At 43.1% G+C, this 17,835-nt stretch overlaps 1 protein-coding gene across 1 annotated transcript; it reads left to right on the top strand.

Moving 5' to 3' along the window:
* Nucleotides 1–17,595, top strand: slc1a4 (solute carrier family 1 member 4). Its single transcript, XM_070840651.1, has 8 exons — nt 1–626; nt 7,456–7,498; nt 9,819–9,884; nt 12,258–12,424; nt 12,586–12,819; nt 13,273–13,467; nt 13,579–13,713; nt 14,522–17,595. The coding sequence occupies exons 1-8, from the start codon at nt 112–114 to the stop codon at nt 14,763–14,765; spliced, it is 1,599 nt and encodes a 532-aa protein (XP_070696752.1). The 5' UTR covers nt 1–111; the 3' UTR covers nt 14,766–17,595.
* Nucleotides 17,596–17,835: the final 240 nt, after the last annotated feature.

Below are 17,835 nucleotides of genomic sequence, written 5' to 3'. Positions count from 1 at the left end.
TGCGTGAACCAAACGTGTGTGTGTGTGTGTGTGTGTGTGTGTGTGTTTGCATCTAACCCACGTCGCCCGGAACCGGTCTCAGCTTCCCACGCCGCTCCGAAGAGGAAAAAGATGGAGAAAAAGAGCGAGATCAACGGGCACGCCATGCCCGGCTCGGCCTCCACCGACCGGATCCTGGAGAAAAGCGCGCAGAGGAGCTTCAGGGAGAAGCTGATGGAGTTTCTGGGGAAGAACCTGCTGGTGATCATGACGGTGTCCGGGGTGCTGGTGGGCGTCGGGCTCGGGATGATGGTCCGCAACATGAACCTGACCAAGGCGCAGATGACCTACTTCGCCTTTCCCGGCGAGATGCTCCTCAGGATGCTGAAGATGATCATCCTGCCCCTGGTCGTCTGCAGCCTCATATCCGGCGCCGCCAGCCTGGACACCCGCTCCCTGGGCAAGCTGGGGGGCATCGCGGTCGGCTACTTCCTGGTGACCACGCTGATCGCCTCGGGGATCGGGGTGGCCCTGGCCTTCATCATCAAACCCGGCGTGGGCGCAGGAGCCCTGAACACCAACAGCCTGGGACTGGAGAGCGTCAGCAGCGACAAGGAGACCGCTGACTCGTTTTTAGACCTGGCAAGGTACCGTGGCAATACTTAAGTCATTCTGAACAGTGAGCGCTGGTATGTAGGCCACGCTGCTTAGTTACACACATGTGCACAGTATTACATGCAATGACACTCACTGCATGTGTGGAGGATTTAAGTCCCACCTTCTAATTGCTCAAAAAAGTTGTGTAACTCCTGGGCTGCTTTTGCAATTCAGATGTAGAGTGAACAAACTGCCCTGCATGTTGAAGAAATGAATCTTGGTCCACAGCATCAACTTCCCACACACTCCACTGGCCGGACTGTTTGATTTGCATCATTACAGACTCCTTTCCATCATCTTACCCGATGAACCGGATTTGCTGGAACTTCACAGCTCCTCAGATCCTCCTCTCCTCATGCAGCTCAGTCAGGGTCTGAAATGAACAAAGTAACTATCTGAATGCTTTGTTCGGCCATTCTGAAGCCACTCAGTCACGCTTTTCTTCTTGCTGTGTGACTTCAGTGTAAAAACAAAAAGAAAGAAGAGGGCTTGCATAGTGGACCTTTGCAGAGGCTTGTTAGGATCTTGTGGACTGATTGAATGGCCACCATAAGATATAGATTTGAACCTAATTTGGCTGCGTTCAAGTGTTTGGCAGCATTGCTGTAGTTAGGCAGCAGTAGTAGTGAGTAGGGTGCAAAGCCTCTCTGGTGCCACTTTGATGGTGCCATTACTACGTACACAACACAAAGTTTGATGTCTAAATGTAATCTTACACATCGGTGGATCCTGGACTGCAGTGTCAGGACCTCTAGGGGTCCCACAGGGCACCGCAGTGGCTGGTAAGATGCTTCCAGAAGGATCCTGATACTAGTTCACTATGTTTAGTTAGAAGACAAAAGTGACTGCTGTCTATTTGCTGATGCTGAGAAGGGAAATACATCCTCTTACAGCTGGTGTCGTCACAGTGAGGTACAGGTAGATATCTAAATGTAGTTCAGTACTTTTTTTGCCCAGCAGAGACACAGGGTGCCCTCAGACTCAAGGCGCATTTAGCAGATGCTCACTTGTAGCTCGTTCCGGCTCCTTTGCCCGGTTGCACCGGAGCACTATGCATGTCTGTAAGTGACATGATATGATATAAGTCAGCTGAGAGCTTCAGCGTCTCGTGATGGCCGGAAAACAATGGAGATGAACGTGAAAACAGGTCATGTTACGGTGAGAAACAGCAGCTACTGGCAGCCTCGGCCCGCAAATATCAGCACGGCCTTCAGTGATCCGCACAGGAGGAGCCCTAATAATAAGTTCCCACAGTGCGAGGGAAAGCTGACAGCTGTTGAAAGACAGGAGTGTATTTTGAGGAAGGGGAAGAGGTGGAGGGATAATCCCCCGCAGCACTGTGGAGTGCAAACTGAACACTGTCTGCTGCTGTCAGCACTTCTCCCTTATCATGGCAGCATGTGGACGGCGTGCTTTTATTTCTTCTATATCTATCTTCTGTTAGTCTTCCACTGTGCAGTCAGACTTCATATTCGCACAGGTGACCTGTTCAAAACATTTCAGGAGCACCAGTGCACACAGCGCTAGTTTTTCTCAGTGCTGATAAACTTGGACTGAAGCTGTCAAGGTGGGGTCTTCAAATTGGATCGTTTTCATCTCACATGGACCCAGTCAGGCCACAAAGGTATTAAACTTTGGCAGAACCCTGGGTTTTTAAAGCTTCCCAGGACATGACGTTCAAGTCAGAATATTGGCTTAATCACTTTTCTCTGAGAGGGGCCAACGCTCACAGCTCTCAGGACCTCACTTTGAGCTTGTACGTGATGTGAGACAAGTGAAGTCAAGTTTATTTAATAAAGCATGTTTCCTACGACAGGGGCAGAAAGAATGTGCTTCACAGTGAAAGGCAAGAAAAATAGGCAAAGATCATATGTGACCAAACAGGTACGATAAACACATGTATGATCAGAAGGTATCACATCCAAAAACATATACGATCAGGTATGAAGGTATGATAATCAGATGGAAATAATCTTTGTGGTCGTGCTTTGGCAACATGTTGAACGTCATGCCAATAAAAGCTATTGAATTGGAACAATTATTATAATAATTTATTTAAAAGGGAATAATAATAATAATAATAATAACAATACTATTACTACTACTAATAATAATGTTGTAAAATAAAAAATTGTGAAACAGTTGTGTTTAAGATCATCACGACTAAATCAGAATCAGAATCAGAATCAGAATCAGAATCAGAATCAGAATCAGAATTCCTTTAATAATCCCCAGGGGGAAATTGCTTTTTGTTACACACAGCTCCAAAAGAATAAGAATAAAAATACACTTCAAACACAAGTAAAATACAAATATATAAAAGTATGAATAAAAAAATAAAAAAAGATGTATTAAAAATTATTATTACAAATTATTACACAGAGGTAAATTACTGCACCAGGTGAGTCCAGAGTCTTATAATAATAATAATAATAACAACAATAATACCACTACTAATAAAAATATATCACAACATGCACAATCATAGTAAGGCACTGTACTATATAATACCAATAATACTACTACCACTACCAATAATAATAGTATATAACAACGTGTACCTTCAGAGTGAGGAGATGTGTTATATAAATTATAATAATAATGATAATAATAATAATGATAATAATAATAATAGTAATAACATACGACAACATGTACACTCAGAGTGAGGAGTTGTATAGATTAATGGCCACAGGCAGGAATGATTTCCTGTGGCGCTCTGTAGTGCATCGTGGTACAATTAGTCTGGCACTGAAAGAACTCCTGTATCTAACCAGCACTTCATGGAGAGGGTTGGACACTCCATGACACTCCATGAAGGCACCATGTAAAGGCACCATGGGCTGATTTAGAATTTGTTCTAGTTACAGTGAGGAAAAAAGGTAAATTCTTCCAAATGCTAGAGGACACAAGTCCTGTTGAAGTGTCACGGCCGGTCAGTTGGTCCACTTCTTTGGTCCTCACTGAGAAATCTCAGCAGCTGTGGGATGGATCGGCTCAACGTTCACACAGTCGTTCACGGTCCCCTGATGATTCATCCGGCCTTCGTTCGTGCCATGCAGAGGAACACAAAACGTCGGCCAAACGGTGAAAAGCACTGAATGTAAATTGGGTGATTTAGAAGAGAGCAAAATAAACGCTAATGATAATTATTATTATTTGGGTTGGGTCTCTTTTTACCACATAAGTGCAGACTTTCACAGCCAGGCTAAACTCCATTCAGCTGTCCTGCCTGTGCCTACAGCCATTTCATCTCTCCGTGAACCGGTCACCAGACACCCGGTCAAAGTCCCTGCTAGTAATGGAGAACATCTTTTAAGATAAATGGTGGCTTTTGATTTTAATAATCTTTTTCATTTTTGGAAACGTGGTCACAACCATGGCTTAGTGAGGCTAAAACCATTTCAAACAAGGCTGTTTTTCCTTCAAAGCTCCGAAAAGTTATTTCCAAATTTGTCACACATCCTTTCATCGTATGCTCTCATCGTGCCGAAGTTGGTAGACATTTTGCTGAATGTAAAGAAAAGCATTTCAACGACAACAATTGAATGAATGAATCTTTATTTGGAAACGTGTCCAGCTAACAGAGACGACCGTTAATCTGAAGTGTTTGACTCAGATTGCAAAGGAAGTGAACAGAAAGTCAGAAACACTCCCCATTAGCATGATAACCTGTTTCCGATGGCCCGAATCAAAAGTATCATGAATGTTGTTTGGCTTCCATTTATTAGGAAATCAAGTTGTTATGTAACAGAGCTTTAGAAATCAGTCTGCAGAGAGGAGGCAGTGGGGCGCAAGGGGAGGGGGGGGCTGTGTGGGAAAAGCATGCCAGCTCTCAGCACTGGTTACCCAGCGCTAATCCAGATCCTCGCCTTGGTCATGTGACGGGAGGAAACCTGACCGCCTTCATGGAAACAAGAAGAGTATGAAGCCCTGTGTGGGTGCAAGGACGTACCCAAACATTTCCAGGTTTCAGCAGCGTTCGACACCAGAGAAAACAACTAGGTGAAGATGCGGCGGCTGGCTGCCAGTGTGGCCTGTGGAGTTACATATTTAACAGCCGAAGCAGCATTTGGCCCTGGGCTGAAGGCCGAGCCGATGGGGGTCATGAGGTTTGGGATTGGATTGCTCGGCTAAGGTCTGACCGTGGGAATAGATGTGAGCAAAGTCTATATTTCTTTGCACAGTTACAGAGGATAAAGTTACCACAAACACACACTAATACATGGAAAAGTCCTGCAAGCTTCCAGTAATCCCTGTATGCTTATTTCACACTGGTGAAAATGAACTCAGCATGGAGCCTATTCAGACACACTGTCAAGGAAAATGTTTTTCTACTGGATTTATAGTGGTGCCCAAAAAAAGTTCACGGGTGATGCCTTTACTGCTCTAACCAGGGACATTTTTTGAAAATTCAGGTGTAACAACATATGCTATAGAACGTTTCTTTAATGGCTTTTGTTTTCATATAAAAGAAGTCCTTTGGGTGCACAGTCCACAGCTCCTGCAGGGGGTTCGCTCATCTGCGCTGTCTTTGTGCCCACTAATGGGCGAAGCCAAATGTTGTACATCATGTGCACGGAGCCTGTGCAGGCAGGCAGGCAGGCAGGCAGCATGAATGACATGCACTCCATAACCCTAAACCTACAAAACGGTGACTTCAGCCTTTTACTAAACCAACCTTTACTCGATCATAAACTTAAGTCCAAGCCCTACATCGGGCCTGTGTGAGGTGAGGATGAGCCGTAGTCCTTTGAGCTGTAACGTCAAATAAAGTAGGTGAGAATTTATTAACTAAAGACAGTGAAGCCGAAGCATGCTGAAGCATGCTCGACTGGCTCTGGTGCCTGCAAACACCTGGAAACACAGTGAGAGGAGCCCAGATGAATGTTTCACCCATGTGACCTGCTTTGTTAATGTTGGCCTGTTTACCCCCGATCTTTGCACAACCACAGGGGTGAACTACCAAGTGAGACTAATGGGTTAGTGAGGTATGTTGAGCTTAAAGCCGGAGTTTAAATGTCATGAAGGTGGCTCTCTTTAAACCTCCACTATAGATCGCCATGGAAACGGCACACCTAACCTGCTCCAGAGGAGGTCATGTTCAGAGTTTGGTTTTTAAAACTGCTGTAAAAAGTGCCGCACTTTTACTTTCAATTCTTTTCCTGACAATATCAGCTAAATGTGATACAGATGAGGGAACAGGTTACATATGCAGCAGCCGAGCTGTATGCATCAGGTTGTTTTTACCTACATGCACTCAGCTGGTGATGCAGAAGATCCTTTAACACTTTAAATGTTCCACAGCACAGCAGATCATCCTCACACTAGTGATGAACGATGAAGGCTCAGCGGCGACAGACCTTTGTGGATTATGTTTTTCTGCTTGGTCCTGATTTGCTGCCGTGTGAGTTTTACCCTGCTGGTGTTGCAGCTAATAAAACTGATTAGTCTAATGGTGTTTATCACAGAAGATATCCACTCACTTCAATTCATTTGAACTGGCCATAAACTAAAGGGATTTTCACGTCTCCGTCATTATGGGACTAAATGCACTAACTGAGTATAATGTTTAAATCTGCTGTATCACATTTAAAGGTGCTCTGAATGTACAGCTGCCATATCAGAAGTAAATGTGCTGCATTAAGAGTGCAAGCGGTAAAATAAATATATAAATATACTAACTAATTCACACAATTAGCAATTTTCTGCCAGCAGTCTTCTCTTGTTTTAGAATATTTTTTTCTATTCTTCAGAGCTCTGCATTATGCATCCTCTTGACTGTAGGGGGGGGGGTTGCTTCATAGGTCTCAAAGGAAATGGTTTCCTTGTCTTGGCATTAGTTAATAACATGGTGTATCATCCATTACATGTTAAGTATTAAACTAGCTATGGACAGTGACCCCAAATGTACTCAAAACTCCACAAGACTTCACGAGTATAAATTACGTCGTTGTAAAGTGTTGGATCAGCTCGCTCCTTCGTAAAGTCGCTAAATTCTGTTGTGTTTTAAAGTGACTTGTTTTTTAGCAGTTCTTTGCCGACTGCCCAGTTTATCTGGAGCATTCGAGAGACCTTTCATTTGGCCTTTTTGTTTGCCCAAGGTTTCACCTCTTAGGCTGCATGCTGCCTGCCCTCACCCTCTAGCTGTAACATAAACTGTGCATACAGTCTATGAGCTGTATTCCACTTTTACACTAGCCGCTAAATCTAAGCAGAATTACACTGCCAATGACATGACAAAGTATATTCAAAAAAGTCAGCTGAATCCAAATCTCATCAATCCAAATCATGTAAAACAATTGTGTAAAATAAAAAGTTACAGGCTCACAGACTACTGCTGCTGCAGACTTTTGTAGGTGTCATTCGAAACAGAAACATCTCAGTTTGACTATCAAATAAAGGAAACGTGAAATGTAAATGACTACAGTGAAACTTCCAGGAGTATCTAATCCTAGTAAAGACCTTGGTGATTTGTTTTAATAAAAGATGAACCAGACAGTAGATCAGTGCCAGAGTAACTGCTCTGTCAGGGAATTTAGGGAACAGTGGACTTAATGGACGATCCTGGGAAAAGAGCCACAGTGTGTGATCACAAACCAACCCTGTGAACAACTTATCATTCAGACGGGTAACCACGCGCTTTTAAAAGACTTTCTGGGGCTAGTGTTCAGCTGTTTGAAAGTTTTTTGAAAGTTTTTTTCTGACAAACCACACACTCAAATATTATCAGACCATTGGGTCAATAACTGTAATTGTAGCTGTAATAATAGCTGTGATCTTCTGTGGATCTAACTTGTTTTTCTCTTCCTTTCTCAGGAATTTATTCCCAGCCAACTTGGTGGCTGCTGCTTTCCGCTCGGTGAGTGTCAGCGCCTCACTTCACTTCTGTCCTCACTATGTCACCTGTTACCCTTTTTATCACCACCTTTTGTCCGTTTTCTTTACCACCTGTGTCTCGTGTGGACTGTTCATCAGAATTTATTTCACCAACCACGCGGATGTACATTTACAGCGGCTGTAAATCCTGGCCGTGGTGCCGAGAGCCTCATAATGCCTCTTAATGAAGGAGACGCTCAGAATAGAGGCCGCTGCTCTCCCCTGCTCGCCCAAACGCCTCTTTTCCTTGTCCCTAACCAGGCGTTACCATGGCGAAACCATTCCATTCCAGCCAGCCTAGCAACCCACCTCGCCTCGCTGCTCTTGAACTCATCCTGCTCCACTTCCTAGAATCACGATCGGTTCTGTTAAGGCTAAAATAAGAACCAGGAAAGTTCAATATTTGGGGATGCAGGGATGCAAACTGGCTAAGCACACAAAAATGCAAGTACAGTGCGCTCAAGCACAGGCACTCACATTATCAAACCAATTGCCTTAACACCAGGCCAGTGAAATATAAACTTACAAGCGTAAATGGAGTTTCAAAGTGCAGTCAGGTCATAGAGTTCAACATCCACCCCCCACTCAGCCTATACTGTGCTAGAGCCCCCGTGGAATGGATCCAGCAGTGGATTAAACCAAGACAGCAGAGGAGAGGGGAGATTTACACAAAATGACAAGCAGCTAGATGCTTAAATAGACATTTAGACAAATGAAATGTGAGATTTAGATTATGCAGACGGCCGCCTCTACAGTCCCATAACGTACACTGGCTCTGCATGTCCAAGAAGGATGCAGTTCCAAGAACCTAGGGCCTCTTTTTATGTCCAAAGATCTACCGAGATGTTGGGAACCTTTATCCTATAGGGCTGTTTAAAGAAATGGAGCGAGAGAGAGAGAGAGAGAGAGAGAGAGAGAGAGAGAGAGAGAGGGAGAGAGGGCATTGTGGCAGTGCTGGTTGTCTCCTTTACTGCTGAAAGAATGTCTGACCTTGAAAGGACAGTGTCACTCTGGCCCCCGAGCTCATGCTGCTTTTCATAGAAAAGTTCTTCTTTTTCAGCCCATTTTCACCCTGCTTAGCACAATTTTTAAAAGCCACTCACGAAAACTACTTTGCATCCGTTGAGATTCTAACTGCACTCTCAGTCAGTCTAATGCGACAATCCTCTTAAACCCCACCTTAAAGGAGGTTATAATGTTCAGTTTTTGTTGAAACTGGTTCAGTGAGGTGTAGAAACCGACTGTGGGGTCATTTTAGGGGACGTAGTTTGCGGTGCTATTGAACGTGTCATGATCTGCTTCTGTTGTCTCTTCTTGCTTATTGTTCGAAGGACTTTTTGAGTACTTAGTTCAGTTCTCATGACCCTGGTTATGTTGTGTGGTCTTGTAAATGTTTCCTGTTTTATTTTGTCTTCTCTTGTTCTACCTTACTTCCTTACTACTTGTATATTTTCCTGCCTTTGAGATTATCTGCACCTGTTCCTTGTTTGAGTCACTTGATTCCCTAGTTAGCCTTCCCTTCATATACTTGCCCTGATCTTTTGTTCTTTGTCAGTTCATCTTCAGTGTGTGGTTGGTCTCTGTCCTTGTGATTCCCCCCCATGTTATTAGATAATCTGCATTGTCTGTATTTCACTCCTTCCCCCTGTTCCTGGCTGTCAAACCTCAAATGTATCAGAACTGTTCTCTGTTATACTGGCAGGTGTTGCTATTATTTTGTCCACCTCATTTATACCAATGAGGGTAGGCTAAAAAGCAGAAACACCTCTGTGTAATGCCAACACATTTCAACATCACCACAAACTGTCATGTGGGGTCATGTGCTCTACCTATATCTTGGTGATCAACAGCCGGGAGGAGTGACTTCCCAGAGTTTTGTTATCAACGTGAGGTTGTCTGGCAACCAGAAGAAATGCTTCATTTAATTGCTGGGCATCAGGAAGTAAATACAACATATAACTCTCTCTAAAACCACAAATTCCAGTATTTGAATATCGAGCCAGCTGCTCCTAGTTTTCATGCTAAACTAAACTTAAAGTAATGCACATATATGACACTGATATCAATCTTCTGAGCAAAAAAAAACAAGTAAATGTATCTTCCAAAGTATCAAACAATTGCTTTACATACCCTCACATGCACACAGTTGTCCCGATTCTCACATTTTTGTCATGTTTAGGATGTGACCTTTAAAAGTAACACTCTCATTTATCAGTCATTTGAAAACCATTGTTTTGTCGACACTGAAACATATCAGCACAACCATGCACTTAACAAACATGCATTTCTTCCTCATGCTGCAGTATGCTACTGACTACAAAATGGTTGCTGTGGGGAACGACACTAATGGGACCACCCTCTATCAAAAGGTAGGAACAAGAGGCACTCCTTACACACACACACACACACACACACACACACACACACACCATCACATGTACACTCACACACATATATGATACTCTCTTCTGTGTCTACAAAAGTCAAACAATTATCTCTGAGCTGAGTTAAAAACAGGAGGAGGGTGTTTGCTCTGAGTGGTAAACTCATGAATAAACTGTTAACTATCTATCTGACTAATGGATGATTTGGTTTAGGGACAACAGTTCAAAGGTTCAAAGTAGGAAACACTGACATTTTTGTGAAAGTGAACACGGTCATCTTAGCTGTCATAAAAGGGTCAGTTTGTCTTATCACACAGTCATTGAAAATAAAGCTGGCTCTGTGATCGGTATATCCAGCCAAAGGGTAAGAGTTTTTCATTTAAAGATTAAAACATGTATCGACAACAAATAATGATGATGAGCAGATGTCTCAGAACATTAGCAATTCAATACTGTTAACCTAGGGTATTTGTTCATTTAAAGAATTGTTTTTCAGGACAATACAGTTTGATTTAAAATAGATCCAGACATCATTGAAGACACAGTGGCTTCAGTTTCATCTAATGTTCGTGGTGTCGTCTACATAGAGGTTGAGATTATCAAATCAAATCTAGCCTAGTTCAACTTTAAAGCAAGTGTGTGAAACCTGACAAAACAGTTTCTGTTTCTGCAGTGTCATGAGCTTCCAGTCAGTCAACAGTGTCGACCACAGGTCAGCTTGACCCACCAGATTCTATTTGGCCTGTAAGGAAGACACCGTGTCAGTCTGAACAGGGAACAAACACAGCCTGGCACATTGCCGGTTGCAGTTGTAAGGTTTGCTGTGGGGCCTGTTAGATGAGTATATGATGAGTTTGTTAGTTTGTCAGAAGGAGAGAAAGAAGATCAGAGGCAGAGAAATGGATGGATGACTATATACAGACTGTTAAACACAGAAGCACAAAAGGCTTTGTAGGCTTCTACCACAGCAGCACCCTGTTAGCCATTTTTAAAGGTTCTTGGCAGCACTGCACTGAACTGATTCAACCCAGTGGCTACTAAAAAACCTTGAAGAATGCATAAAATGCTCCATAACACCAGTTTTAAATAACTTGTAATTTGCTAAACACTCATTTCAAACATACAGTAGTAATCTTTTAAATCCTACTCCTCCCCAGTGGCCATTGCATGTCCCCACTGACCCAGTATAAGGGAACAGTTGGGAGATCTGGTTTTGGCACTGGTCTATGGTGTTTGTCTATGATGGGTCATGGTGGACCGTCACCTCAGTGCCAGGGGATGAAGCTTTTGGAGCTATGGGGGAGCTCAGGACAATGGAAGGGGATTGAGTGCAGGATTTATCCCTGTCCTTTTTCGTTATCCATCATCCAGTTCACTGAATCCTTCAGCTGCTCCAGACCTGTGCACCCACACACACAAACCCTGTAGCAAGAGGTGTCGTGTAAACTACTGCTGAATGCCTCAGCGCTATTACATCTCCATAATGACCCATGGGCCCAGTCCATGCTAAGTATATGTGGCCATCACTGAACCGCTGCTGTTGTGGGAAAGTGTTTCACGACCTAGTTTGATCAACATACATTTTTGGCCACGCTATCGATGCCGCTCATGGGTCAGTCCGTCTGTCCCGTTGGTCCAGAGTGAAATATTCATACGAGTGATGCCAGGATTTCCATGAAACTTTGTACAAACATTCATGGTCTCCAGAGGATCTAAGTGCCCCACTGACTTTTCATCTAGTTCCCAGGTTTGCATTTTGATTGGAATGAGATGTCTCGAAAACAGATGCACAAAATGTAGCAGTTCTGGTTCATAGTGAAATTACTCAATTACTATTGGAAGTATTGCCTGCAAATGTTATGAAGGGATCTGTGTTCCCTACAAAATAAATTGCAATAACTTTGGGTGATTTTCTGACTTTGACCTTAGCACCAGTATCAGATCAAATTTTTTATCCTCCCAATACTTTGATTTAGGCACCAGCCCCCCCTTATTAAGGATAAGTGGAGGACAATGGATAAGTGGGTGGAATACTTTGATTTATGAATTCCTGCACAACTAATTACTAATGACCAGAACTTCGAAAAGTGAGGAGAACAATTTTGCTGTATGTCATGTAGCAACCACTGTCCAAGTACTCTCGATCATAAGTAGTACTTCTGAAAGTAGTACAGATGTGTCTTACCAAACCAAATGTAACACATCTGTCAATGCTTCTGCATGGCTGGAGGCCCTTTCTCATTTTTTCTGATTTTCCAATATTATCTGAACCAACCAGTGGGTTCTTAACGGCACTCCCTCCCCGTGGTCTTTTCACCATTTTGGTCTCCTACAGTCTGACTCTGCTGTGTGTTTTAGGTGCCTTTTGGCACAGAAACAGATGGCATGAACATCCTGGGTCTGGTGTTATTTGCCATGGTGTTTGGCGTGGCGCTGAGAAAGCTGGGAGACGAAGGGGAGGAACTCATTCGTTTCTTCAACGCTTTCAATGAGGCCACCATGGTGCTGGTGTCCTGGATCATGTGGTGAGTAGAAGTGGGTGGAGTGTTGCTGATACAGGACTGCATCAGGTGATATTTTGTCACAATAATCAATATATTAAAGGCACTGACTGTTATCATCCCACATTCCAGCTGCTTTCCTTCTGCTTTTTCTTTCCTTTAAATTCTTACGTCTTGTGTCTCAGGTATATCCCTTTTGGCATCATGTTCCTGGTGGGCAGTAAGATTGTAGAGATGGAAGATGTGGTTCTTCTGGTCACCAGTCTGGGAAAATACATCTTTGCTTCAATCCTGGGCCACATTATCCACGGAGGCATCGTCCTGCCCCTCATTTACTTTGGCTTCACGCGCAAGAACCCCTTCAGCTTCCTGTCAGGCCTCATCACGCCCTTCACCACTGCCTTCGCCACCTGCTCCAGGTATACTGTCGCAGCACAGGTCCCAGATGAACTGTGGATCATACTGAAACAGGAAAAAGTCATTTCAGAAATAGATCTATGTGATTTAAAAGTCAGATGGATTTAGATATTAAAAACAGTTGTCAGGGTGGATCATCTAAATGAAATTAGTATCAGCAAAGAACAGTAGTGATAAAGCACCGTTAGGAAACAAGTTAAAAGATTCATTGTAAAAAAGTTTGACTTGTACACAAGACAGATTACAAAAGTCTTGCAGGTTTACAGAAGTAAAAATTTCTCAACACAAATGTAAGTACATCAACTGGATTTTGCTATGCCATATTTTTATTATGATGTTTAGACACTCAATCAGACATTAAGGGCAAACTGTACTAACATATGTATGTTCTCACACACAGAATGGCTGATAAATGATAAAATAATTATGCTCTGTCTCCCTCGTTTTCTTACCAGTTCGGCAACTCTTCCCTCTATGATAAAATGTGTGGAGGAGAACAACGGTGTGGACAAACGCATCAGCCGCTTCATCCTCCCCATCGGGGCCACTGTTAACATGGATGGGGCGGCCATATTCCAGTGCATCGCCGCCGTCTTCATCGCTCAGCTCAACAATGCTGAGCTGAACGCTGGACAGATCTTCACCATCCTGTGAGTTCAGGGTTTTTCTTCCTGCTGCTCAGCATAACTATTAAGAGATGAAAACACACATGAAAATCATTTGTTCTCACATTTACCAGCAAAGTTAATTATCATTTCCAGGGTGACAGCCACAGCCTCAAGTGTGGGTGCAGCAGGAATCCCAGCCGGCGGCATCATCACCATCGCCATCATCCTGGAGGCCATCGGCCTGCCGACCAACGACCTGTCCCTCATGCTGGCTGTTGACTGGATTGTGTGAGTAAACCAACACATCCATACACACATCGACATCTACATCTACATCTACATCTACATCTATATCTACACCCAAGTTGCTCACAATACAATAACAAAACTTAGACCAGGGTCTATGAAGGGAAACCTATGAAAGAGAATTCCTGCTTTATGAGAAATGTTCCAGTGCAGAAGTCTGGCATTCAGAAGTCACTTCAGGGTTTCATGTTGTGGAACAAAATCGTCTGAGCTGTGAAGATAAGACACTCGGCCTTGTGCAGATCGAGCTCTATCAGTGTTGTTGCCATTCCGTGTACTTGCTGTTAGCGGCTGATAAGGAGAACTGCATGCTTTTTCAGTCCTTCCTTTTAGTTTTCTTAGTTAGGAAATACTGTACCTGGAACTCTCTCAAGCGAGAGATTATTAAGGTAAATAAGACAGAGGGTAAAGCAGTGAAGTGGGGGTTAACAAAGAGGGATGATCTGTGGAAGAGGTTGTCTTAAAAGGTGAGGCTAGCAGGTGAAAGGTCATGACTAACTTTAACCATGCAATCTAATTTTCCATGTGTGCTAAAATTAGGCTGACCTTGGGTGACCCAATGGCAGAGTGGTTAGGGTGCCTACCACATGGGTGCAAAGTGACTCCCTGGTTTTACTCCTGGCAGGCTGAACTGTTCGCTGCACGTCATCCCGCTTGCTCTATTTCCCCTCGTTTTCTTTGTTTCTACACTATCTCTGTCAAAAAAGACACAGCATGGCCAAAAATTAAGCCTAAAGAAAAGGCTGGTTGTCCATTAGCTGACGGCCTCTCATGCCCTCTTTGCATACAGGGATCGTACCACCACGGTGGTGAACGTGGAGGGTGACGCTCTGGGTGCTGGAATCCTCCACCACATCAACCAGCAGGAGATGAAGAAGCAGCAGGAGCAGCAGCAGAAGGAGGAGGAGGAGTTGGCGGAGGTCCGGGTGGAGGTGGTGGCCAACGTCCAGGCGGAGGAGGAGACCTCGCCGCTCGTCACGCACCAAACCAAAGCTTTAGGGGCCACGCCGGAAGCCATCGAGTCTGTTCTGTGAACTCAGCAAGAGGTTTTTTTTCTTGCCCCCTGACCTTACGACCTCTCGACACCTCTGCATTGCTGCCGATGGGACACCATTCTGCCTCAGTGTGCATTTAAAAACCAGGTCACTGATGTGCCATCGTAACAGTCTGTCTAAAGCCTCCGTGGCCTTCAGTGCACCTCGTGCTGCTGTTGTGCTTTTTTTTTTTCATCCTAGTATTCTTATGCAGATTAGGATATGATAAATCTGAGAATTAATAATTTTGAGAACGACCTCAATCTTGCTAAAGCGGTTTTTTTTTTTTTGTGATGGAAACTCACTACGTGTAAAATGTCCCTGAAACATTCCCATAAATGTCGTAGCTCTGTCTGTCTCGTGTGCTGTCTGAGACGCTCACGGCCATCATTTTGTACACTAGAGGTGCGTTTCTTTTTTGCATTTCTATCTTCAGACAGCAAATTCAATGACCAACATTAACTGTACAATACTAACAACTTGCCAAATGCTGACAAGTCCAAATTTCTAACAAATGCGTGACGCTGTGTCATAACTTAATCACACGTTCGGGATGCCTGTTCAATCAACGCAACTCATCCAGTGGAAATGTATGAATTTGCTTTTTATGCGTTTGCTTTTGGTTCTTAGCTGAATGGAAACAGCAGATTGTCTCTTTCAAAGCCAAATCCGATTGAAGAGGGAACTGTTTGGCCCCTGGTTTAAAACAGTTGTTTGTCATAATTCAGAGGGATGTTCACAATGTGCCCAGACTTTTGTTTGCTGACCGTCAACAGATAAGGTCAAACATTAACCCTTCAAATGACAGGTTGAAAACTTGGCCTATTTTCCAGACAAGCCTCATGCAACCTGTTTGAATAGTGACGCATGGTATGGCAGAGCATTTGGAACGCTGGACCATTTGAAATATCATGTTTATATGGACGGCATTATAGGAAAACCCACTGATACATGCTATTCCTCTCACTAATCCTGTTTATCCCTGAACACTGGGGTTATTTACATAACCATGGTTCTGTAAATCTCTAATACTATGGCCTCGCACCAACTGCCGACATCATCGTAAGGTAGATCACCTTACTGCCTTTGTTTTTCCCAGCTGAGACATTGTTTTTCAAAGCACGTTCGTCTAATTTGGCAACAACAGTGGCCCATAGTTGCTCCTGGAGTCTGTGTGCTGTGTATAACAACTACTACTAACACCCAGAATTGTATTTAGAAAAATAGTAGGTGGTTTTGTTGCTAATTGCGTTCGAGAAATACATTTCCGAGGAATGTGAAATGTTGCTAGTCTGTTTTAGCCTTTGTTTGCTTGCTATTAAACCAGCTAAAGCAATATTAACGCAATCTATTCATGGGGAACAGATCGGCTCCCAGTCGAAAAGCAGAAAGGGAACATTATGTCCAGTCCTGTTGACACAGCAAACAAGGAGCTACATAAACTTCTAAAACGGCCACCAGAGTGGGAGTTAATTAAAGGTATTTTGAGTCATTGGACATCATTACAGTTATTGAAACATTAGTTGGCAAGTACTGTGAACACACACAGTATGTTTGACCTCGTGAAAACACTCCAGTCTCTCATTTATTACAGTACAGAACTCTACTATTAAGAAATCTCTGCAAATCCACAAGGATTTGACTCAGAAATCAAAGCTTCATCAAAGGCTAACACACTATTGGAGCAAAATGCATGACGAGCATCACATATTTTGTGAATCATTGCATCAGGACGTTAACCTTCAGTGGAGGTTATGTGGTGTTTTTTTTTATTTGAACTGTATTTGTTTGTAAGACCTGAGGTGATGGTTCAGTGCATCCCCAGCCGTGTCACAGTCCCTCCTCCTCTCTTATTGGCTAATTATTTGCAGCAATATTAGCTCACTGCCTGACGACTTACAGCGTATTTGTATTCAGTCTGTGGGATAAATTATGGGCTGTGGTTGCATGGTCATTTTTAAAGGGAAAACTGGTCAATCCCATCATCGTGACTATAGGCTCGACGTGCTGGAAACAGCCACATCCCACAAAAGTCTCCCTTTAGGATGCAGGACTTGACTGACAGGGCAGGATGAGCCTGTGCTGTCCTCTAGTGGTGACGGGCATTGGTGTCAAAGAAGCTCGGCGTGTCTCTGAAACACTTGTGCTGGCTTTGTTGAAAGATAACTGTGCTGATATTTATTTGCTCTATTATTTAACTTTTCTAGGGAACAACTGGTGATGAGAGACTGTAGTTTAGAGTGGCGACCACTAAGAGATGGAGGAACGCCATGTATGTGAACATACACTTCATGCATGTAGCTCATTCTTTCGTTGTGGATCATGGTGTGTATGTTGAAACTGTCTGCTTTAGTAAAGTAGTACGTTTGAAAAATTTCTTACTCACCGTTTAAGATTTAACAGATGACTTTTCTAAGCTTAACTACTGCTCTGTTAACCTAAAGCTGAGTTTTAAGATTAGGTTTTTTTCAGTATATCCAGTACAATCACATGTAATTACATATAATGTGGTATATGTACTATATACTGCATATATATATATATATTTGATATTAATTTATTTGTAATTGTTTTAACTTTTTGTATTATTTGTACTTTCTCCTTTTCACACTTTCTCTATGTCAACTTTTTTATTGTTATGATAAACTTTTTAATGAATTCCTCCGATAACCTCCGATGTTAGAAATGTACTTTAATTTCCGTTGTGTTGTTCGTGTAGGAGTAGCTGCTACCTTGCCTGTGCCATGTCAACACTGTAACGTCTCTTTGCTGTTGGTCCCGCTGTCTGTCAACATTAAAGGTGACGCAGTAAATTTTTCATGCAACCCAAACGAAAAAAGGCTACTTCTTTTTTTATCATGTGATCATATTGTTATTCGGTGTATAACTTCTATTTCTGGTAGCATGTAGCTGAACGAAAACAAGGCAGCTTTGTCAGCCTCGGAGGACTTTCAAAAATAGATTATGTCACAAGCTGAAGGAGGGCTGCCCTTTAAAGGCTTTTGTAGAAGCAGGTCCATCACACAGGAAGATTTCATGCTATTATATCTGATAATCATTTCAGATATTT

Source organism: Pempheris klunzingeri, chromosome 12 (genome assembly GCF_042242105.1).
Source record: "Pempheris klunzingeri isolate RE-2024b chromosome 12, fPemKlu1.hap1, whole genome shotgun sequence".
Classification (NCBI taxonomy): Eukaryota; Metazoa; Chordata; class Actinopteri; order Acropomatiformes; family Pempheridae; genus Pempheris; species Pempheris klunzingeri.
Note: the sequence above shows the minus strand (reverse complement) of the source record. Positions and strands in the feature narration are given on the sequence as shown.